Below are 25,335 nucleotides of genomic sequence, written 5' to 3'. Positions count from 1 at the left end.
ATAAGCATGAATTAGGGTTCATAAAGATAATGACATTTGGGTTTTGGCGTGGCTGGACCCTGACCATGGTTTTAGATGTTGACATGGGACGCTTTCGGCTTCTCTGTGTCAAATCTTGCAGCTCTACGTACTCCGTGCCCTGTGCTAATATTACTCCTATTCATGGCTAGGTTTAACAGCTAAACTACTGCTTATGATCCTCTTCATGTACAATTATTGAAAACAAATGTGTTTTGTTGTCTAACAACTCTGAAATATAATCTTGTACGCACATGGAGGTTTGGCCTCCATCTCTCTTGATTCTTCCAGCCATTTTCGTGTTCGTAGACGAGTCAAGGAGATAGTCTTCCAGGATTCTTACGAGCTATGAGAACTCGTGGGTCCATCCTTGTTTGTGTACTCTTGGTGTCGGCGTGTGTATTTCTGACTTGAGGTTTCAAAAGTTTAAATCTCACACACACACACACAGTTGAATTAAATAATATTAGGAAAAATTGTGGTATATCGAAAGCAAAATTGATGGTACAAAAGCATTCAAAATCTCCAAATAATATATTAAAAAACCATCTCAATTCAATAATTTAAATTGTTAAAAGAAATTTCAGTATTTGATTTATATTATTCTTTAACACACCTCCTCAAGTGCAAACTCTTTGACCTTGAAACTTGCACAGACTCATACTACATTGTGTTTAATTTTTATCAAATAAATAGGGATAGTGAGATTCAAATTCGTGACCGAACCAATTCAACCCAACAGCTTAAGCTATTGGGTTGAGATGGTTTTTTAACATGGTATCAGAGCCTTAATGACCAAGTGGTCGCGAGTTTGAATCTCACCACCCCCGTTTATTTGATAAAAAGTAATATGGACATGTGCAAGTTTCAAGCCCAAAGAGCTTTCACTTGAAGGGGTGTGTTAGAAAATAATATAAATCATATATTGGGACCTCACTTAATAGCTTAAACTATTGGGTTGAGATGGTTCTTTGACATGGTATTAGAGCCTTGATGACCAAGTGATTATGAGTTCGAATCTCATCACCCCTATTTATTTGATAAAAACCAAGCACAGTGTAATATGATGGGCATGTGCAAGTTTCAAGCTCAAATGACTTTCATTTGAGGGGGTGTGTTAGAGAATAATATAAATCATATATTGGGACCTCACCTAATAGCTTAAGCTATTAGGTGAGGTCTCAATATATGATTTATATTATTCTCTAACACAAAAAAAAAGTGACCGTATCATATTGCATGGTTTAAGACTCGAGTAATACATGAGCATTAGATTTCAACATTAGATAACTAATGAAGCTCTCCTAAGCTTTCTCTCTGATCTCTCAAATTATATAAGTGAAAGGTATATATAGTCTAATGGTTTTGGCTACTTTATGACATCAACCATACGAATAATGGCTTCTCTTACCAACATCGTATGAAGTTTTGATCAATGAGATATATAGATTCAATAGGTTGATCAAGGAGTCACTACTAGAAGATTTTCAAATACATACGGTAAAAATACATCGGTATATTACAGTGACTTTTACCAATAAAATATTTCTTCTCTATTTCTTTCGGTATACACCGACTGAAATTTTTTCATTGGTGTATATCAAGAGAATCGCGGTTGGAAATAAAGTAATGGAAAAAAAATGAAGTGTCATTATCACGGACAACATTACCAAGAAAATATGTATGTCGATAATATTTAAGCTATAATTTGGCAAACAATGACCCTCTCACTCCCCCTCTCACATTTCTTCTCCTTCTTCATTTTTATTCTGAAAAAAATAGCACATAACACCCCATGTTTTGTCACAAATCAAGCTCTCATCATCATAAATTTGGCCACCCCAGCACTAAATATGTCAACTTCCTTGTTCTGATTTATTTTATTTTTTAAGATTTGCCACATCAAGTAAGCAAAACTAGCTATTTTTTCTCGTAACCCATTTTTAAAATGTTAATTTCTTTGGCATTTTGATGTAGTATATGTATTTTGTTTGTATGTTTACTTGTTTCATAGCTTTTTTTCATAGAAATTTGTTGTATGGATGTATGATTGATGCATGTTAGGGTTTGTTTGAAATTTTAAAAAATTATATTTGTTTGTCATTTGATGAAATTAAGTTTGATTTTGTGACTTGAGTGTTTTATAATGAAATAAATAATGACTCATTTATGGGTATGTTTTATATTTTATCAATTTTATTATTAAGTTGAAAATTTCAATAAGTTAAGAGGAATTTGAATATTTTAAGAAAATTGCTAATGAAAGTACTATTCAAATAGATTAAATAAGTTTGAGTTAGATCAATGATAGCTAATTAGTTGGGTATCGATAATTTGCTTAGTTCACATTACTAATTAATACATGTTCTCATCAATATTCTATATAAGTTTCATATAAGTAATGAATGATTGTTCTTGGATGTATCGAGTTTCACCTGAAGGGTTACACAAGATGAATTATTGTAATGAGGTTGAGAGTTTTATTAATTATACACAATCTAGTCTGAAAAATATTAGTGGGGACGATATTAGATGTCCATATAAGAGGTGTAAAAATAAAAAGTTTCTCGATCTAGATATTTTTACAATATATCTTCTATAAAAAGAGTTCATAGAGAAATAGTTGTATTGATTTGTACACGAAGAACCATATGTTCCTTACGAGACCATGGTAGAAAGGATAGTTGGGTCAACATCAAGTTCTAGAAGCATGCATAGAGCTGTAGATGATAATAGTAATTATTATAGGAGTATGGTTATAGATGCAATGAGAATGAATTAGGGTGATGCACGTGAATGTTCAATCATAGATGAAGAACCAAATGTAGACATAACCAGATTTTTTTATCTTTCAAAAGATTATAAGGAACCTTTATAAGATGGGTGCACAAATCACAGTAAATTATTGTCCATCGCATATGTGTTCACTATCAAGTCAGATCATAGGATGAGAAGGGCTAGTTATGATACAATCATCGAATGGGCGAGAAGTATTTTACCTAAAAGGGATAAGCTTAAAGATAACTTTTATGTTGTTAAATCTATTATGAAACTCATGGGCTTAGAATACCAGAAAATTAGCATGTGTCCAAACTTTTACATATTGTACTACACAGAAAATAAAGATTTGACTGTGGGCATACTCGGTATAAACCCTGAACTAGAAGGGGAAGGGAAGGAATCTTGTTGCGCATAGAAAACTAAGATACTTCTAATTCACTCCAAAACTATAAAATCTATTCATGTTTCTAAAAACTGTTGAGCACGTGACATGACATCATTCATATGATGCGGTGAATTGAGTCATGGTACACCCTTTTAATCATAGTTTTTAAACCCGACCCGGTCCAAGGCCCGGGTTCCAGGTTTTGACCGGGTCACCGGGTCACCCGGATCAATTTCTTTTTTTAAAATCAAAATGACATCGTTTTAGTAAAAAAAAAAGTCAACGGATTGCAACCGGGTTTTTGATCGGGTCTTGTTGGGTCAACCCGCTGCGCCGGGTCGAATCGAGTTTCAAAACTATGCTTCTAATGGTAAAGCCTGAAAAATTTTCTCTTATACTTTCATAAAATGATAGATTGAAAAAATTCATCATATATAACATCGTCCATTTTTACTATCTCAAAATTACAATGCACACTGACAAATTCATTTCGTTTGTTTCTTATGCAAAGTGCATCGTAAGATTCTGTTTTATTACATATATTTTTAAAAAAATTATTGATTTATATGAAAATATTTAACTAACAGTAACTTTTTTTTATAGACTATAGTTCTTGGACACGAACCAAAATCGATGGAGCTTTTTGTAGAAACTCACATGCAAGATAAGGATTATCGAAAATGGGTGCAACACCTAGAGGATAGTCGAGCTTAGAAGTTCGTGGTAAGTTGGATTTTAATTTTTTTTCCTTATGCTATTATTTTTTAAAATGTATTGACTGCTTTTTTTCAGAACACTTATAACACCTGATTGCTTGAGAGATACAAGCACAATCCTTCAACCCTCCAGGAACTCGATCTTAATTTGTGGTTGGAGGCTACGATGTCCGGTAGACCCGATAAAAATCGGGTTTATAATATCTCAAACACTACGGTTGAGGATATGCGAATGAGCTATAGTGTATCGACCGTTGATTTCTCACAATCGGGTTCGAGCTCCCAATCTTTGGTTATCCAAACAATTGTACAAAAGTAAGTTGAAGCTCAAACAACCTAGCTTCGTGCCAAGATGGCTCTACTTAGGTTTGAGACGACCAAACTTGGGTGATTGTACGAGGAGATGTTGTCAAACTTTGGTGGTTCGAAACAACCAAACTTAGGCTATTGTACGGGGAGATGTTGTCAAACTTTGGTGGTACATGTAGTTTACCTCGTCACCTACCTAGTCCCGGCGAAGATCCACCCTCGCCTCCTCTTTCTCCTCCAGCTTCTATCTTTTAGATAAGTTGTATTCAAATTGATATTTTTTTAAATTGGTAATAAAAAATAAGTTTTTATTTTAGTTATATTTCTTTTAACTTTAAAATGATTTGTTTTTTTATTTAAAAAAAATATTTAATACATTACTAATAAAATTACCGACGAACTAGTCCCTCTGGAGAGTTAGAAAAAAATCACAGGATGTTGCCATTAAAGTTAAAGATAGAATTACCAACGAATTAAGTTCCTCGAAAAGTTCTAGAGAATTCAAAAAGAATTACAAGGATTGTCACTAACAATATGTAAATCATTAACCGGTTAATTTCGTCGGCAAGATGAATTCAATCACGGATAAAGTTGCAAATGGTTTTTTTATCGATGATATGTCATACTCGCCAATGAAATTACCAAAGAAATAATGCTGGAATTGTTTTTGTTTTGCGTGTTTTTATCATCTGTAAAACTATTAATAATTATATTATCGACATGATAGAAATCACCAATAATAAATTTTTCAATAACGAGTTATTGTCCATGATTCTATCTATAAGTGTTTTTGTAACCGAATCAATGATAAATACCTAGATACTATTCCATCAATATTATATCGGTCGAGTACGAGTGTGGAATTTCTTCTGGAAAGAACAGAAATTAAGTCCCCATCATATGTGACGAAGTTGTTCTTGGCTTCTGAATGATTAGACTTGGAATCAGTTTCCAGCCTGTGCGCTTGCTAATCCTTTGATGATGGGTTTGGTCTTGTTCCACCATCGTTCCCCACTCGCCTTAATTGCATCTCCTTTTATTTTGTCTCTTTAAGTATCCGCCTTTACTGTTTTTTTATTATGCGTCCCTCCTTTTATTTTTTCTATACTTTTACCTCTTTTTTTTAAACTAAAGCTGTTTTTATTTCTTAAAAACTGATTTCTAAAAAATTATTTTTTAAACTTTTTTATATTTATTTATCATTAAAAAAATTGATCAACAAAAAACACTTTCCAATCAAAAAAAATTTGACTTGATTTTCATGAAAATGTTTTCCTTTTATTTTGGACGGAAAACATTTTCTGGAAGTTGTGAAAATTTAGAAATGTCATATTATTTTCTGATTATATCAAATTTAGTCCTCAAACTTTTGATGCTATATATATTTTGTTTTGATTATTTATTTTTCAATTTCATCCCTTAGAATTTAATTTTTATATTAACTTTTGTCCTTATTTTTATAATTGTTATTTGCTTTTTCCTTATATTTTTTAATTGAAATTTTTTATCATTCAAATTTGGTCCTCATTCTTATGATTGTTACTTATTTTATTTGAAATAATTTATGAAATGTTAATTATTATTATTTTAATTTTTTCATCTTTTAATTTTTTTATTTTTTAGATTTGATCTCTATTATTTTGATTATTATTTATTTTATTTGAGATAATTTATAAAATTATAATTTTTTTTCAATTTCATTCTCATTCAACTTTTTAATTTGTAAGATTTGTTTCTCGTTATTTTAATAAACTTGAAAAAAATAAAACATTAACAAGTTATTTTTCAGCTTATTTTCCATGACATAACCAAACACTGGAAAGTGTTTTTCAATTTATTTTTCATTCCATTATTTTCCAGCAAACAAACAGGGCTAAATGTTTTTTTTTTGTTAGAATCTAATAATCTGTTAAATGGATACGTGTCATCCATTGAGAGGCTACTTACTATTCGTGTAGGTGGACATCGGCTGCTTGAAGATGCAGTAAACTCTTAAACTAGATTAGCACATCTAAGGTGTTTTCGGTGAGGATCGATGAGTGGGCCGATCGATATCAAGGCCAATCCTCTTACTATATACGACGATGAACTGGTCCAGTATCAGCTTTGAACATTTTCCCAGACAATCTTCTTTCCTTTTTTTCCTCCCTGCATGTTTGGGCAAAAACCACCGTAGTCAAGATGGAAGTGCCATGTCCGTTCAAAATGTACACAAACAAACCCAAGAATTGCGTGAAGGAATCATCTTTTCTTCTTTCCTTTTTCTCCATGAACATCAATTGTTTTCTTGAGTTTCAAGAGAAGATTTACGATACCTATCCTTTGAGGTCAGCTCTGTAGTGGATTGTTTAGTCACTTAAGCACCAAGAGCCTAGGTGCTTAAGCAAAATAAGACACCATTACCTTGGAAAGTGATTTTTTAAAAAGAATTGTTTTAACCTTCTTATATTTAATTATATTGTAAGAAACTGGTAAATAAAATTCACTTTTTGATTAAAAAAATATAAATTTTAGATGGAAAAAGAAGTTTTTTCGGTTTAAAAGATTGAAAAATACCTCTCATGAAGGATCCGAAAACTAAAGCGATATATATACATATATATAAATACTTTAATTTAGTTAATATTGCTAGAAAATATTTTTGAATAAAAAACATGTTAATAATAATAAAAAATCATACATTTTAAATCATATACATTGTGTTGTAAAATTAAGATACCGTGAAAAAAAAATTACTTTCATTGTTCTCCGAACACTAAAAAATAATTATATGTATGTAATATTATATTTAAAATATTTATATTATATGTCCGTTACATTTTATAAAATAAATTGTGTATAAATATATGGTAATAATTTTTTTCATCATTGTACTTTTTATATCTCATTATTTTATTTTATTGTAAGTTGTCAAATAGTTACATTTAATATTCTATATATGTTAGATAAACTTGAAAAATAAAATAAAAATATTGGTAAATAATTTTTCACCTTATTTTTTATGACATTATCAAACTTTAAAAAATAATCTATTTTCTAAAAATAAAATACTTCTGACAAACAAATGAGGCCAATGTTTATTGTAAAATATATAATTATCTATATTAAGGAACTTATAAAAAAAATTGAGTATATAAAAATATGAAATTATTATACCAAATGGTCTAATATCATGTTATTGCATAATGATTTTACAAATTAAAATTTTGCGAAACTTATCTCGTGTTATCCATTAAGATCTACTAAATTATATAATTTTTAAATTTCTATATGATTTTTAAAGCAATATCGGTTTTAATAATTTGTTAGTTAGGTTTTATCTTATGACTCATTCGAGAAAACAAAAGGAATGTTAACGAATGGGTTTGTAATGAGTTATATTTTCCTCAATTCTCGTCTCCATTAAATATCATAAAAAAATATTTTTTCTAGAAAAAAACAATTATTATAAGAAAAAAAAAAGTATTCCATTTCATATCACACATTTAAACTATATCATTTTTTTTTAGTCTTAGCCGAAAATCTTAGATGTGATAATTTAGAATTTATTTTTGCTTTGCATTTGAGATGATATATGGATTTTCATACTCACGAAAGACATGCAATGTCTGTGCCAAGAAAACTAATGGCGTAAAAAACATTAGTAATTTGAATAAGCTCGAGCATATATTAACAAGGATAATACCACTGAAGTACAAGGATGAAATTCACAGTTATTGGCAAGCCCTTTGTGCCTCCTGAATTCCGAGTACTGACACCGCCTCCGTCAATTTCAAAACTAATCCTCCACTCCTAAAACTTGTAAAAGAAGTCTGATGTATTTGCCACAGTGCCCATCACCTTCAGCATTGCCCATCCTTACCAGCGTACATTCCAATAATGGCAGATGCGAGAACACAGTTACCTCACAAGCTCAATTACCCAGCAAGGGGCAATCATCTTTTGCAAACCCTAATTGTGGGGGCAAGGTAGGGGATGATGACATTATCGTAAACATGCATACAGGATGCAATGATAATTTTGGGAATGTAAGGGATAAGGCTGCGCCTTGCCACTTGACACAAAGGGGTGAGCACCACCATTCACTAAATAATATAAGCTCGGGGGGTCGTCATTGTCATTGAACCCCATACATATAAACAAAAGCTCTGTAACGATACAAAGATTTGTAACAACAGAAGACACAATTACACGCCCACGGCAGCTTTCATCTCTCTCTTGCTTCTGGTCTGAGTTCCAGGCTCCAGCATCCTTTATTGACTGGCTCCATCAATAGTAGTTAATACTTCTTGCTCCTTCCCTGGACAGTCTGGTAGTTCCATATTGTCATCACCATCGGTTTCTTTTCTATGCCTCTATAACTTTTGGGATTCATCCTTTGGCTCTTCGGCGATTGGGTCATTGACTGCATCAGAAACCAGGTCTGGTTGCTCAATAGCATTATCAATTTCTTCACTACAACCTTCTGAATTTTCATCTATCTTTTCCTCCTCCGCTTGCCGTTGTAGTGATTCTATTACACCCATCAACTCCCGGTTCACCTACCAAGAAAATTTACAAAGTTCTCAAAAGGAAACTTTGCATCTCCTGCTAATACTATTAGAAAACAATTTTGACAAATGATGCAAAACAAAGGATCCCACAGTTTTGGCTGTTCCATGTTAAAATGCATGTGATTGATGCATGTGTTACCTGTGGGTTCTGAAGAAAGTCAGCTATGTCAATGATACAAGATGGGCATTTCATAACATTCTTTTGCACTCTTAGTGTCCGTCTGCCCTGACCTCTCTGCCTAGTGAAACTTTGGCCAGCAAAGGCACCCTCTAGACATGCTTTGCAGAAATTATGCGCGCATGGAGTAGTAATTGGATACACCATCACCTTCCGACAGATTTGACAACTAAACTCTGCTTGATGAATAACCCAGAAGCAAGAGAATTTCCATTAATCCATTGGTATTGGTCACAAATCATGGTCAAAAGGCATTTCACAAATTAAAGGCTTCAAGTTGGATTTGATTAGGTAACCACACCTTTCAAAAGTTTTTCTCTCACCGATACATTCTGCCTTTGCCGCTTAATTGTCCTCATCACTTTGCTATCTTCTGGATCTCCACTATCAGCAACTCTTTTTTTACTGACTGGCGGAGGCTTTTTCCACATCCAGCAACTTTTTTCCTCCTGAAAAGCAAAAGTTTATATCTTGTGACATTTTAAAATGAATTAGCTCACTGCTAAAATGGCCCATTGAAGTAAAAGAGTTGAGCTCACATCATAGTCCCAGGATGGGGACCCCTTCCTTTCAGTTATATCAATTGCATTCTTTAGCTCCTTGATGACAGGAAGGGCCCTTGGACGGTCCCCTTGAACATCACTGCAATTTGATTTTCATCGTCAGAGAGAGGAGGGGGTGTGTGTGTGTGTGTGTGTGTGTGTGTGTGGAGGAGGAAAAGAGGCATAACATACCTGGTCCATGGGGCAGGCTCATTGTCACATCTGACAAATAGATACCTACAAACTTTAAAGCCCTACAATGAAAAAGGAGATAGTAAGTAAACACATTTATCAAGTACAAAAGCCAATAAGTTCCCTTAAATGCATTTGAAGATTGTAATTGGGAATTTACCTGTATTCCATTCTTACGCCAACACTTTTCGATTCTATAAACCCCATCATATCGTACACCTGCTTCTGGGGCATAAGATGATCGCTTCTCTTTGTGAGACCTGATAGCAAACAGGGAAAGTGCACATTGACATTCAAATAAAAAAATTAATTAAAAACATCCATTCTCAGATAACCTACACAATTCATGACTGAAAAAAGAAAATTTATCAAAGCATAAAGTAGGGCATCACGTAGCAAAGACCAATTCGTACACAGTCCTGGAAGGGCTGTGAGGGCTACATGTGGAGACCAAACAGACAATACTACCAAATATTACCTATAATAATGACATTTTAACAAAATGAAAGTTTCTCATGTCATGTGGTAGGGTGCGGTGCTCAATACCAATTAAGAAATATGCAACTCCACAACACAACCACTATTAATTCCTTGATTTATGATGATAAAAAAGGAAGTAAACAGCAGCACCAGCTGAACTCTAAGACACCTTTTAGCATTAGGAAAAAAATGCATTTGAAGATTAAAGGCTGCACCAAAAAAAAAACTGATTTCCTATATTCAACTGCAGAGTATCTCTCTTGAATTAGAACAATCGTTAATTACGTACAAGTGTATTGATCTCACATTGAAATGTGAACCTTTTTCCGCACCCATACAGGCTTTATATTTTTAGAAAGCCCTTGACACAACTTAAATAAACAATAGAAAATATAAGGCCACATCAAAGCTGCCAAGGCGCAATCCACACTAATAGATCATCGCATCACTTATTAGTGCAACTCACCTAACGACTCTTACAGGATAGCCCTTTAGGCAGCTTACTCGTAAGGCCTCATTCATCTTGTCAAACTTCTGATCAAAAGATTGATCCTTGTTTGTACGTTTATTGCCGCTCAGGTCCCTTCCTCCACTGCCAATCACAAATTAAAAGGTTAAAACGATCTATTTTGAAAATGAAAAAAAAAAATCAAGCAACCACTCAATTTGACATTATCCATACTATGCCCAACAATTTCAACTCATATCAGTGCTTTAGCATGCCAAATACAACAGACCACCACAATGCATTCCTTCATGTCACACTTTAAGTACATTAGTTGAGTACTATAGCTAGATCAACCCAAATCAAAAAACTTACAGTCTGACATTTTTGTTAAACAAAAATACTCATGACTAGTGAAAAGGACATGATAAAGAACACTAATGCAAAGATACACGCATAAGACAGCATACCTCCCAGTGTAAAGGAACCATTCACCATGATCCTCGTCGTCTAAATAACCTCCAGAGAGAGCCACTGATTGTGAACCATGAGTAGACTGACCAGCAATTCCTGCAACATGGGGGAGATGGGCACCCCATTGCCTACATGCCAGCCTATCCTCCCATATCTCTCCCACCAAAACACCCATATTTCTTTCTGGGTCGTTCTCAGCAGGAATTGGACCAAAGTGATCAGGAGGAACTGTGACAAAGATCTTCCCGCTACAAGCATTAGCCTTGCCAGCTCTCTTAGCACGCTCCGTTGTGTATGCTTTGTCCGGCCTGTTTTGGTTGTGGACAAAATGATATACCTTTGGAGCCCCCCCAGCATTGCTGGATCTTGACATCCTTGCCATACGTATGGCAATAACAAGTGTGGAATTGATGCGAGGTTGGCTTGCCATCTTGGGTGGGATTTGTACACGGCAATATGCACAAGTACGTTTGCCTTGTCCAATCCATCTCTGGAAGCACTTCAGGCAAAAGTTATGACCACATGGTGTCTGAAACAAGAGAAGAAATAAAAGAAACCATAAACATTTGTCAATCCAAGAAAATCAATTAGCAAAATCTTGCTTTATTCACAGTCTTGTATTAGTAGGCACGTTGAGTTATATGACGTTTACTCCAATACATGCTATATAGTTTCTCCATCAGTAAACTAACAATGGATGAAATAAGGGAAAGCGACATGAATAAAAAAACTGAATTAAATAATAACTGCAGAAATTCAATACAAGGATGAGGCATTAAGAATCTAGGCATGTTAAAAAGCATGTTAGATCATCTAAACCAATATACGAATTCAGATTTTCCCATAAAAACAACATAAACTCCATAGTTAGTCAAATGCCACTTCAAATCCACAGAAATAAGAGTCGGTGATTAATCTCTAGAGACTATTCACCGCAAGTGACCTTAATCCAAAGAAAGTCCAAAAATAAAGTCAAAGCTACAGATAGTGAGATGATCATAGCAATCTTTTTTCAGTATTTGGTCGCACCTGCAAACGACTCTTTTTTCACCCTTTAACCCCCCAAAAAAGGTATAGACTTTATTTCAATAACACAAACAGCAGCATCCAAGGACACCACCTTCAACTTTTCAAAAAAAGAAAAACCCTCGAAACCTTTACTACTAAAACAGGCCAGACAAAATACACAGTTCCGAGCAATTTTTTTCTAGATCAATTTTTTTAAAAAGAAAACTAAAATTAGTTCAAAAAAAGAACGCGTCTATAAAAATAAAATTCAAGTTGCGCAATATTAAGATTGTGAATAGATCCCGCATACCGTAACAGGTCTATCCAGCATTTGCATACAGAAAGAGCAAGTTAACTCCTTGTCAAGTATATCAAGCACATCGTTCTTCTCTTTCTTTTCATCTCCGTCCGATGGCGACGGACCTGCGGCGGCGCCACTCAAAAGCTTCTGCCGTTTCTTTGCCTTCTCTTGTTCGGTCAAGGACTTATCGTCCTCGATCTTCCGAATCGAGGCGATGAGTTCTCCGGCCTCCTCCGATCGTCCGGCGGCGACAGCGGAAGTGGAAGGCGGATTTATCATGGAGCAGTCAGGGCACTCCCATTGGAGAGTATCTGCTAACTCCTGAGGTGGAGAGACGAGACACGAGGCGTGCCAGGGGGTGGCACATGTTTTGCAATTGAGGGTTTCTTCATTTGGTGGCTTGTTTTTGCAGGCCATGCAAATGCCCTCTCCGTCGCATGGTAGTTCCATTTTGTTCAAAAGCAACGGCGTCGTAACTGTCTGGTATTGTTTTTCCCTGGATTTTAATACTGTTGACTTTCGAAAGGAAGTAGTTGGGTGGGTATTTATAGGTAAAAAGGTGGGGTCCAACTGGGGAGAGAGAGGTGGGGGGCTCTAGCTTTTGGATTTTGGATTTTCGTGGATTTGTTGGGTTGATTCTTGGGGATTGTGTTTTGAATTTTGGACTTTCCTTTTTTGCTTTTATTTTTCCCGCTCCTCAGGATACCCTTCCATATATAGCTAACACGGATAGCAAATACTGTAAGGAAATTTACAACCGAGATGTAACTTTTTTATAATGAATATGGTTTATTTATTTTTGTGTTTGAAAAGTATTTTAAAAAAAAATTAAAATTTTTTTTATTTTAAATTAATATTTTTAAATATATTTAGATTATTTTAATATATTGATATCAAAAATAATTTTTAAAAAATAAAAAAATATAATTTTAATGTATTTTTTAATAAAAAATATTTTGAAAAGCAACCGCAATCGCACTTCCAAACATAATTTTATGTACTATATGTTTATGTGTTTGAAGTGTATTTTGATGAATTTTAAAAATGTATTTAACTTAAAATAATTTATAGTGTTTTTAATGATTTTGTTGTGTTTATATTAAAATATTAAAAAATTATTTTAATTTATTTTTAATTAAAAAATAATTTTAAAAAATATCATGTATTAAAATACAAAGCGCGCGTGGAGAGTCTTGAAATATTGTTATTGACAAGTAAATCAGTTTAGTATATATATGTTAGTATTTTGTAAGGTGTTTTTTAAAAGTGTTTTTATTTGAAAAATATATTAAAAAAAATTTTAAAATTTTTTTATTTTTATATCAGTACATCAAAATTATCGAAAAATACTAAACAAAATAAATTTAAAATTTTTTCAAGTCAAATATATTTTTAACACATTCAAATATAGTTTTAAATGCAAAAAACAAACATCTTCTTGGGTTGCTTGAAAGTTTTTAAAATAACCGTTGTGATGATTGTAAAAATTTCAATTTCGTTATTTGTAGTTGGATTTTCCATTGCCTAAAAGTTTTCAAAATGACTGAAAATTAAAAATCCCTTATTTATGATCAGATATTTTTCCAAAATCACCATTGTGATGGTTGTGAAATCTTAAAAAAAAAAAAAAAAAAAAAAAAAAAAAAAACTGTTATTTACAGCTGCATATTTTTCGCAGTCTGAAAGCTTTTCAAAATGATTGTAACATATGATGTTTGTGAGATTTTTAAATTCCATTATTTATGACTGGGATTTTTTCGTTGCATCGCAATCTTCAAGATGATAACTGTGGCAAGCGTGAAAATTTTAAAATTCGTTATTTATGGTTAGATATTTTTTTCATTGCCTCGGAGTTTTTCAAGACAAATACTATTGACAACCACGCATGCTACGATTATAGTGTTAAAAGCAAGATTTTGAAAAAAAATGTTGTTGATAGTTGAATATTTACTCATCTTAAATGGACTACATTTTTAAATTTATTAATGTTTAATTATCGAGATGTTTACATCACTGTATGAATTAATGGTTCGCTAATTTCTTGCTTGTCAAGGAGTTTTAAAATAAAATTAGCATATTCATATGTTTCGCAACATGTCAATAAAAAAATATAATTTAATATCAAAACAATATAAAACTATAAAGAATATTTTTAATTGTCTTGAATCTAGAGACAATATCATACCCAATAGTCTTAGATTCAGTCGTTAAACTATACCCGGTAATTTTAGGTCTACTTTGATAGCCAAACCTAGTGAGCATTGGGATAGCTGTCGAGGTAAATTCAATAGTTTTGGATCTAGCTGCAAATCTAAACTCAATAGTATTGGATTTAGCAGTCAAGCTAGACCCATTTGAAGAAAACTTAGATCTAGTTGTCCAGACAGATCCAATGGTGTTGGGTCTAGTTGAGGGTATAGCAAAATTTTTCGATCCCACATAAATAATCCGTTTTATTTGACTGATGGAAACAAAAAAACAATAATTTTAACAAATTAATATATTTTTTTGAAATAATATTAATACTAAATAATAAAAGAAAAGAATTTGGTTTTGCTTTCCTTTCTTCTAGTAAATATCACTTCCTCGTTCGATTAGTTTTGAAATGAGATCAACTTCCCCCTCCTACTAGATTAAATAGTACAACCTTCTCTTAAAGTAAGAATAGGATTCCAGGCTGCTCTGTTGATAAAGAAATTCTATTATCATATAGAGAAAAAAGAACTATCTGGTCGGCTATTGGTAACAAACCTTTTGGGCGGTTAGGTTAAGCAAAACAGGTAACTGTCATTGGGGTTTATTTGTAAAAGTCCGCTCTAAAAGCCAGACCTAACAACTTTGACAAGAAAATTTAGATCCGGTTGCCCACCAAAAACACTGTATATATAGACTCATTGCACCATAAATCATATTGTAGACATAAAATGTTTGCATTATGGATCACACTATAGCACCATTAAAGGGCATTGTATTTTTTATGTTTTCTTTCAAGAGCTACTGGGTCTAGCTAAACTGCCAGACCCAACGCTATTAGGTCCGGCTGCCCAACCAAACCCAATAGCGTTGGGTCCAGCTACCAAGCATGATGCAACAGCTTTTGGAGTTAAAAACGGAAAAGACAGCATCCCATATTATTATAGTGTCATCCACGGTACAAACACTCTATATTTATAATGTAATCCATGTTGCAATAAGTCTATGTATATAGTACATGCATAATGTTTTCCTCATGTGTTTTAAAATATAGTATAATTATTTTCATGTAAATCATATTTAAATTGCCTATAAATCTTTAAATTAATCGTTGTGATGACTGTAAAATTTATTTTTTTATTAGTTATGGTTGGATATTTTTCCTTCACCTCGGAGTTTTTAAAATGACAATTGTAACGGTTGTAAATTTAAAAATCTATTATTTATATTGCGTAGAAGTTTTTAAAATGTTCATTGTGATGATTGTGAAATTTAAAAATATAATATTCATGATTGGTTTCTTTTTTGTTCTCACAATTTTCAAAATATGATTGTTGCGAGGATTATGAATGATTCAAGGTTAATTTATAATGCAAGAAAAGAAGGCAGCAGTGTTATCAACATGTTTTCTGGTATCATAATTTTTTCAAGTCCAGGACAAGAAAAATAAAATTTCCATTTAATAATATAAATTTAAAAAAATACACGAGATGACAGATCATAAAAAAAAATATTAATTAAAGAGTAGAATGAGAAGTTGATGTTCTTCGTAAAAAGTGAAGAAATAGACGTGTATGTAAATATTTGATAATGTGTTACGAGCAACTTTTTTATTTATTTAATCATGTAACAACTAAAATGGACAGCCAACCTGGTTTAGTTTGTTAACTCGTAAAATAAGATTAAAATTAAAAATTAAAAAAATAACTTAAAAAATAAATAAAATAAAATAAATAAATAAAAAATAACACAAGTTGTCAGTTAACTCGATTAATTTGGCTAACTTATGATAACCATGTAAAAAACAAAGGTATAAAAAACTAGAAAGCTTAAGATCCAATTACTTGATGTTAAATGATGATTTTTTTAAAAAATAAAACATTGAAATAAATCCCAAACAATCGGGATTGACTTAACGAACATGCAACTCGAGATAGCCTCATGAAAAAAAAAAAATTAGAAAGCTCAAGAACTAATGTTCAATGTTAAACGATGAAATTGATAAAAAAAACATTTTAAAAAATAAAGTTAAATTGGGCTAATGTTCAAAACTAGTAATTCGAGTTATGAGATCATGTAAAATGTAAAAATAAAATGAACAAATAAAAAAATTCTCAATCATCAAAAGTTTAAATAAAAAATAACATTTAGAATGACGAAAACTAAATTTGATATAAAAATTAATGAAAGAAAATAACGAGGAGCTAAACTAAAAAATAAATTAGAATAAGAAAATGAAACGAGAACCATAATTAGATAAAAAAACAAATGAAATAAAATATCAAGTGATGAAATTAAAGGAAATCAAGAGAATGATAAAAAAAACAACTAAAAGAATGAGAACCAACATTAGATTAAAATAAACAAATAAAATTAAATATTAAAAAAAATTTAAAAAAAACAATAAACAAACGAGCACCATATTCGACATAAAAACTAAATAAAACCAATAAAAATTATGAAACTAAAAAAAATTAATAATCTAAGAACCATTTAGAACAATTGAAGACCAATCAAGAGACAAAGGATCACGATTGAAAAAAAAAAATGGAAGGATATCCTGGAGTGGAGGAAAGAGGTGGAGAAAAAAGATCTCAATTCTAATAATAAAAATATGTTTGGAAATATGATTATGGTTGTTTTTTAAAATGTTTTTTATTTAAAAATATATTAAAATAAAATTTTTTTATTTTTTTAAAATTATTTTTGATATCAGCACATTAAAATGATTTGAAAATATAAAAAAATATTAACATAAAATAAAGAAAAAAATAAAAAGATTTTATTTTTTTTAAAATATTTTTAAAATATATAAATAAATAAGGAATAAGCTGCTTGAATTTCACTACACAGGGGCCCCATCAATTATGTCCTCGCTATGACCGACACAACAATTAGAATTTTTTGGCTATTGCAAACTCTCGCATGCACCACTTATTTATTTTTTTGTTATTTTTATATGTTAAAATCTTAATATGTCCCTAATACAAATAGATTATACAAAAAAAAATAACCATAATAAAAATATCAAAATACATTGACGCCTTTTTTAATATTCATGATTCTTTTTTTTTTTTGATTTACGTGGGGTGTCCGGGTCAGCTTACGCGCACCACGACTATTCTCCAAGGCCCGCTGGACATCCTGCAAGCCCAGGAGCAAGTAAGGCACCGCGGGGGTGACAGGCGTACACATAGAGGGTCAAACCCGGGACGGGAGCGGAACAAGTCACACAAATTGATCACAGCAGTTAAACCCTCATGTACTGGGTACACATGAGAGCTCGAACTAGGGCACTCAGACAGGGCAAAGCCTGCCAGGGCCACTGAGTTCGAAGGGTGAGGACTATTTTTTAAAATGAAATTACTCAAAAAGCCCCTCTTAATCTTTTTTTTTTTTTTTTTGCTTTTTAAAGGCATCTATATTAATCAACCATGCAAAAAACAAGTTGATAGATGATTGCAACCCCGATCAATTTTGCAATGACAAATAAATTCTCTATAAAAAAACCATTTTACCCTTTAATACAGGCCATTTGATTTTTGCAATGAAAAGTAAAGATATCATTGTACCGTAGCAATCTACGGTGGAACGAGTCTAGCCCTGTGGCAAAACACTTGTATACATACATATATATGTATGTATGTATATATGTATTTATTTATTTATTGAAGGCCTACGTAATGTTTAACATGTTAATATAGTAGGATAACTTATTTTGGCTTGTTTTGATATATTATATGATATAGAAAATTCGTGGTAATTGAAATATCTTTGATTTACATGGTAAACCGGTCAAATTAAAACTTCATGCTTGATTGAAATTCTTAAAAGTGCTGGCTTTGTTGGCCTAGATATACCTGGTTTTTAAATATTATTTTTTACTCGTCCTGGATCGACTAGAATTTTAAAATTAATAATTAAGCATCGTTTGATTATTTATCAAAAATGGTCACATCACTGTATAAGTTAATTGGTTACCTCATTTATAGTCTGCGTTGGCAATTTAAAATACCATTATTTATAGGAAAATATTATTTATAAGTAAATTATATTAAAAATCTATTTATTTTTGTATTTCAAAATTATTTTAATTAATTAAAAAAATATTTTTTAAAATAATTATTACAATGATATAAACACCCTCTTAAATTGCCTTAAAGTTCTCAGAATGGCCATTTTGACCATTGTGGAATTTAACAATCTATTATTTATGGTTCAATATTAATGGGTAAAAAAAAACATATCATTGTAATCAATCGCCCTAATATCAACCTCACTTCTGGTCGTACCATACAGACATGTAATCAATGGGTAGAAAAAAATATTAATGGGTAAAAAAAAATATCAACCTAACTTCTGGTCGTACCAAACAGACATGTAATCAACCACTCAAATATCCGGTCACCAAACCTAATATGTGACCATCAATCAAATCTGTCTAGAAAATATTTAAGAGTTTGTAAACTGTTATTTTTTAAAATATTTTTTATTTAAAAATATGTTAAAATAATATATTTTTAAAAAAATTAAAGGCTGACGCGTAACCAATGCAATCCACGTTGCGAGCGTCACCTTACCCTTTAAAGCAAGCCACCCATAGCCCTATCATGACCCCTATATCATTTCTCGATGCAAGTGTCATAGTTTGCCGTCATCAACTTAGGCATCTGCCTCTAGCTTCCACGTCACGAGAGTTATCTTTACGGGTTAAACTGATAAGGAAGATAGCTCTCGTAGTATTAGTTGAGTTATAAATTCAAATATTTATATTAAATTTTAAAAAAATTTACGGTAATAAAAATAATAATTGGCTGTGATTATTTTTTGAAATATTTTTTATTTAAAAATATATTAAAATAATATTTTTTATATTTTTTAAAAATTATTTTTAATATTAGCGAATTAAAATAATTAAAAAAAATTAATTAAAAAAAATTAAAAAAACATATAAACAAGTAAATTTTAAAGAAAACAGCATAGCATAAATAAAGCAAATGGCTTACTTAAGATAGCACCATGCATTGCTTTTCCTTTTCCTGCTCCACGCACACTTATTATATTCTTATTGCTCTTGCTAACTTAAACCTGAGATGATCTCTTGTACCATTCTGTAGCTTATTTTGCATAAAAGCTCATGCCCAGTGATCCAGACACCTCTCTAGCCCGAGATCGTGGCCGTGAAAAATTGGAAAGTTAAAAACTTTATGGTGTATGGCTGGGTAGTTTTATATTTTCCATGGAGTTTTTTTAAGATGGTTACTGTTAGCTGGCCTGGTTCTTTTTTTGCTAACATAAAAAAGGAATGTCTATGTCTTGGTGATGATAACTCGATTAAACTTAAGTTAATTTAATTTGCATGTAATCTATAATATAAATTAAGATAATTCTATAAAAAAATAAAAAAATTTATAAAATTTATAACATATGTTATGTTTTGAGAATTGATTAAATTTCCCATCCACTAAAAAACCTTTTCGGTTCGTTCGTCTGGCCTGGGCTTCGGAGAACACACACCTTTAAAGTCCAACCACGTGTAAAATTGCACCCAGTCCATTAACAAAATCGAAATAGGTTAGCATCAACCAGCATACCAAACACCCCGCTTTAGGAAACCACGGCTAACCAATAAAATATCCCTGTAAAGTGTAAACCCTAGTGAGAAAATTGTGTAAAAAAAAAAAAACCAGTGACAAAAAAAAAAAAAAGGCACTAAAACAAGAATCTCACTCTCGGTCTCTCGCTATCTCGTGTGCGCATTCTCATTTCTCTGGTTTCCTTTCCTCATCAACTTCCACTGGCCACCATTTACTCTCTCTCGCCGCCCACACCCCAAAATATCCCCATCCTCAAACCTAACCCACCACAAACCTCCAGCAGCCATGGCCGCCTCCGAGTATTCCCTCCGCCGCGCTCTCGTCGAGAAACAATCCTCAATCGAATCTCAAGGAAACGCTGTCCGTGCACTCAAAGCCTCTAATGCTGTAAAGGCTGATGTCGATGAGGCAATTGAAAAACTGAACGCCTTGAAATTAGAGAAGTCTTCGATTGAGAAACAACTTCAAGCTGCCGTTAGTGGTAATCCTGATAGTTCTGTTAATAAGGAAGCATTCCGTCAAGCTGTGGTTAATACACTTGAACGGAGGTTGTTTTTTATCCCTTCTTTTAAGATTTATCGTGGTGTTGCCGGGCTTTATGATTATGGGCCTCCTGGTTGCGCCGTCAAGTCCAATGTCCTTGCCTTTTGGCGCCAGGTAAAGATGATTGATCACTTTCTCACTGTTTTACTTTGATTGTTGAAAACTGAATCAATCAATGTTGAATTTAAATTATAGCAAAGAATTGCAATGCAATTAATTACGTTCAGAAGGTCAAATTTTTGAATTGATTTATACTTTACTTTTTCAAGCGAAGAAAAAACTACGCAACTGGATTGAAAGGTCTAAGGAATTAGAAGATTTGGCAGTCCTGTAGCATATTTGTGTACTAATTAGGAAATTTATTGATGTTTTGGCAGCATTTTGTTCTCGAGGAGAATATGTTGGAGGTTGACTGCCCATGTGTGACGCCCGAGGTTGTTCTCAAAGCATCTGGTCATGTGGATAAATTCACGGACCTTATGGTTAAGGATGAGAAAACTGGGACTTGCTATCGGGCGGACCACTTGCTTAAGGACTTCTGTAACGAGAAGATTCAGAAAGATCTTAGCATAAGTGCAGAGAAGGCTGCAGAATTGAAACATGTACTTGCTGTCCTGGATGATCTCTCTGCTGAAGAGCTAGGTGCGAAAATCAAGGAGTATGGTATTACAGCTCCAGACACAAAGAATCCACTTTCTGATCCTTATCCATTCAACCTGATGTTTCAAACATCAATTGGTCCTTCTGGTTTGAGCCCTGGGTGAGTGTTTTACAATAAATTTGATTTCTTATATGTAATTTCTATAACAATGATGTACTGAATCTGTGTTTTGAGTTTGCAGTATTTCAGTGTATATGCAACATTGTATTTCTCCACCTAGGTACTGAAACAATCTCCCATTTTTTTTTATGTTAAAGGTATATGCGCCCTGAAACAGCTCAGGGCATATTTGTTAACTTTAAGGACTTGTACTATTACAATGGGAACAAGCTACCCTTTGCTGCTGCTCAAATTGGCCAGGCTTTCAGAAATGAGGTTTTACTTCTTTTCTTAGTCTTAGAGAATGCACACACAAGTTATTTTTGCAGTGCTTTTTTTAAATCCCAATAGTTATCTGTTTTAAGCTATAATATTTCATAATATAGCCTTGTGTTTGTTGCATTTGTTTGTTCCACTGATATTGACGATGTTGAAAGTCGTCTTATGGTTTTGCATGCTTTCTTGGCTGTTATGATGTTTTTTCCCTCATAGATCTGACTATATGCTCTCTCTCACTTATAGATTTCTCCCCGCCAAGGTCTTTTAAGAGTTCGTGAATTCACATTAGCAGAGATTGAGCACTTTGTTGATCCTGAGGACAAATCTCACCCAAAATACTCTGAAGTTGCAGATCTTGAATTTTTGATGTTCCCAAGAGAACAACAAGTCTCTGGCCAATCTGCAAAGAAAATTCGCCTTTGTGAAGCTGTTTCTAAGGTTAATATGGTGGTAATTTTCAATTATCATTCTGTCTTCTGCATTACCCTCTTTGTCATGATGCTATCATGTGTTTCATCTAGGGAATTGTCAACAATGAAACTCTTGGCTATTTCATTGGGAGAGTGTATCTTTTTCTAACTTGTCTTGGTATAGACAAAGACCGATTGCGATTCCGGCAACATCTTGCAAATGAAATGGCCCACTATGCTGCAGACTGTTGGGATGCTGAGATTGAGTCTTCATATGGTTGGATTGAATGTGTTGGTATTGCAGATAGATCTGCATATGACTTGCGTGCTCACACGGTGAGAATCTCTTTTATATATGCATGTCTAAATTTGACAGCTGCAGTGCTTAACAGCAGGCACATAGGTGGATGTGAATTCTCTCATTCATGTCTTTATCTTATAATCCTGCTAGGGAAGAATTCTGAGGGTGAGCTCATTTTAGCCCTGATCATGTCACTAGTATGTGCTATTGTCATCTTTAACTCAGCATGCATCATATATGAAACTGTATCTGCTTATGCTATCAAGTGGCAGAACAAGTACAGCAAATAAGTGCTAAGAATTTATCTGCTTTAATTTTTTAAAACTAGAAATAGTAAATACATGGGAGTTTTTTTTGTTTCTTTGACAGGACAAAAGTGGAGTTCCTCTTGTGGCCCATGAAAAATTTTCAGAACCTAAGGAAGTGGAGGTAATCACACTCACTGTCATCATTCTATGTTCTTTTCCAAATTTTTGTTTTGCACTAAGTTTAAGTCCTTATATTTCTTCTGTTTATGGTGGACTCCTGCTATATCTAACCTTTAATGTTCTGGTTTCAGAAATTGGTTATAGCACCAGTGAAGAAAGAGCTGGGGCTTTCTTTCAAGGGCAGCCAAAAAAAAGTGGTTGAAGCTTTGGAGGTAAAGCTGAAATTTCTCAGTGGACATAAATATCATAAAACTATTTGTGCCTGTTCTAGGTATGATTTCCCCCCTTTTTTAGGCAATGAATGAAAAGGAAGCTTTGGACATGAAGTCCTCTCTGGAAACCAAAGGGGAGGTAGAATTTTATGTCTGCACTCTTGGGGAAAATGTGACAATTAAAAAGAGCATGGTATCAATTTCAAAGGAGAAGAAGAAGGAACACCAGAGAACTTTCACACCATCAGTAATTGAGCCATCTTTTGGCATTGGCCGTATAATCTACTGTCTCTATGAGCACTCTTTCTACATGAGGTCCAGTAAAGCCGGGGATGAGCAGCAGAATGTTTTCCGTTTCCCTCCTCTTGTGGCACCTATAAAGTGCACTGTTTTTCCGCTCGTCCAGAATCAGCAGTATGAGGATGTTGCCAAAATCATTTCTAAGTCGTTGACTGCTGCTGGAATCTCTCATAAGATTGACATTACAGGTGAGTGTAGATAAATCATCATGTTGTTCAGTTGTAGGCATTTTCGCTCGTTTACTAAGAAATATGTGTAGCTTGTAATCATTGACATGTGATTTAAGTTTAGGCATGTTTTGATGAATGTTTGTGTATATGCTTGGGTTCGTGCATTTTATCTGAAAAATTAAAAGAAGGTTTGAAGTGTGCCTGTTTTGAACTTTCTAAATAAGGAGGGAAAATTTATATAAAAAAGGAAAAAAGACCAGCAACATTTATTTATGATGCTCGTAAAAGGCAAATTTCTTGTCGTTGCCCAGAGTCACAAATAAATACTACATTATTAAATGAAGGCTTGCAAATATTTTTAGATTGGATAAATTTCCATGCCATGCAGAGGCTTGGAGCCTCAGTGATATGATATATCTTCTTGCTCTTTAATTGCAAATAACGGCTTGAGTTTATTTGTGGTTTGTCTTGTATTCTGAGGAGAATAATCTAGAACGGTTTGTAATGATACTAAAATTTCAGGGTGCTTATGTGCATCTTCTTATACCATTTATAGGCGTTTTAATCCCATCTTGTTCTCTGAAGTGTTTGAACCCTTGGTACACCCCCCCCCCCCCCCCCATGTTGTTCTTGGAGACGTTTTTCTCTACATAGAGCATCATTTCCGTTCTTAATTGCATTAAGGAGATTGCTTAAATTTCCGCACTGCATAACTTTGCTCTTTTTAATTGGTTGTGTGAATGCTGTTTCACAGGCACCTCAATTGGTAAACGATATGCAAGAACAGATGAACTGGGTGTCCCCTTTGCAATAACTGTTGATTCAACATCCTCAGTGACAATCAGAGAGAGAGATAGCAAGGATCAAATCCGTGTTAATGTGGAAGAAGCAGCATCAGTTGTGAAGTCGGTAACTGATGGACACACGACGTGGGCTGATGCGTGGGCAAATTTCCCCCACCACTCCTCTGGATCTGTAGAGGATTAGAGTTTGCGGGACAGTGGCCCTAATGTGCAAGGCATACGACAATGCCTTGGATTTTGGCTAGTTTCCCCCACCACTCCTCTCTTACACTACACAATACTGTAATGTCTTGCCCGTCAAATCTGACAATTATCTCTGACAAAACTGATGAATTACAGAAAAATCTACTTGTGATTTGTAAACTGAATCTCTTTATCTATTATAGACTTCTGTCTGTCATTCGGTTCTTAGGACCGATAAACTGAGCTGAGCCTGGCAGGTTCGTTCCTTTTGGTATTCAATTTCAGAGACTATACTCGTAATAAAAACAAAGCTCCATCGTCCAGATTCCCATAGCTTCAGCTGAACATGAATATCATGCATGGAAAATATAATTCACGAGTTTTGATTTTGGAATTGGTGGTAGATTTAGTGCGCGTTTCCATTGATCATGGGAGGCAGCGTTAGATTGAAGTTTGTCTTCGAAGATAGATGGAGTCAGGTTTTTTATTTTTATTTTTTTGTGGTCTGTTTGCTCCACCCTTACGAATGATATATCTAATGAAATAATCGAAATATATGATTTATTTTCCATGTTGGGCTTTAGGTAATTTTGGGCTGATATAAAATTGGATAAAGGGGAAGAGAACTAGTAAAAAAAAGAATTCCCGTGATTATTGGAGAAAAAAAAAAAGCATGCGTAAAGAGAGCCAAGCAACGACGACGTTTAAACGAAATAAGAAAAAAAATGTGAGGGTTGGTTGCGAACCCTTCTAGTTTAGGCCATAGACGACTCC

The 25,335-nt window shown here is 33.3% G+C and overlaps 2 protein-coding genes across 2 annotated transcripts; one reads left to right on the top strand and one right to left on the bottom strand.

Moving 5' to 3' along the window:
• Positions 1–8,264: 8,264 nt before the first annotated feature.
• Positions 8,265–12,907, bottom strand: LOC133695522 (E3 ubiquitin-protein ligase ORTHRUS 2-like). The gene is made up of 9 exons (XM_062117511.1): positions 12,392–12,907; positions 11,070–11,602; positions 10,621–10,746; positions 9,835–9,934; positions 9,675–9,736; positions 9,480–9,582; positions 9,242–9,389; positions 8,902–9,116; positions 8,265–8,750 (listed from the first exon to the last, which is right to left on the bottom strand). Exons 1-9 carry the CDS (start codon positions 12,830–12,832, stop codon positions 8,565–8,567), a joined length of 1,914 nt encoding a protein of 637 aa, XP_061973495.1. The 5' UTR covers positions 12,833–12,907; the 3' UTR covers positions 8,265–8,564.
• Positions 12,908–20,260: 7,353 nt separating this feature from the next.
• LOC133680643 (glycine--tRNA ligase, mitochondrial 1-like) lies at positions 20,261–24,894 on the top strand. Its single transcript, XM_062103678.1, has 9 exons — positions 20,261–20,829; positions 21,093–21,475; positions 21,634–21,751; positions 21,998–22,192; positions 22,276–22,500; positions 22,835–22,894; positions 23,025–23,105; positions 23,188–23,593; positions 24,330–24,894. Exons 1-9 carry the CDS (start codon positions 20,458–20,460, stop codon positions 24,560–24,562), a joined length of 2,073 nt encoding a protein of 690 aa, XP_061959662.1. The 5' UTR covers positions 20,261–20,457; the 3' UTR covers positions 24,563–24,894.
• Positions 24,895–25,335: the final 441 nt, after the last annotated feature.

The sequence above is a fragment of the Populus nigra genome, chromosome 1 (assembly GCF_951802175.1).
Source record: "Populus nigra chromosome 1, ddPopNigr1.1, whole genome shotgun sequence".
NCBI classification, from domain to species: Eukaryota; Viridiplantae; Streptophyta; class Magnoliopsida; order Malpighiales; family Salicaceae; genus Populus; species Populus nigra.
The sequence above is the reverse complement of the archived record's forward strand: the minus strand, read 5'-3'. Positions and strand labels throughout refer to the sequence as shown.

Coding starts and splice junctions, on each gene's coding strand:
- LOC133680643 (XM_062103678.1), top strand. CDS start 20,458: ATGGCCGCCTCCGAGTATTCCCTCCGCCGCGCTCTCGTCGAGAAACAA. Junction 20,830..21,092: donor TCCTTGCCTTTTGGCGCCAG/GTAAAGATGATT, acceptor ATGTTTTGGCAG/CATTTTGTTCTCGAGGAGAA. Junction 22,895..23,024: donor CAGAACCTAAGGAAGTGGAG/GTAATCACACTC, acceptor TTCTGGTTTCAG/AAATTGGTTATAGCACCAGT.
- LOC133695522 (XM_062117511.1), bottom strand. CDS start 12,832: ATGGAACTACCATGCGACGGAGAGGGCATTTGCATGGCCTGCAAAAAC. Junction 10,747..11,069: donor TGGTTCCTTTACACTGGGAG/GTATGCTGTCTT, acceptor TGTGATTGGCAG/TGGAGGAAGGGACCTGAGCG. Junction 9,390..9,479: donor CCCCATCCTGGGACTATGAT/GTGAGCTCAACT, acceptor TTTGCTTTTCAG/GAGGAAAAAAGTTGCTGGAT.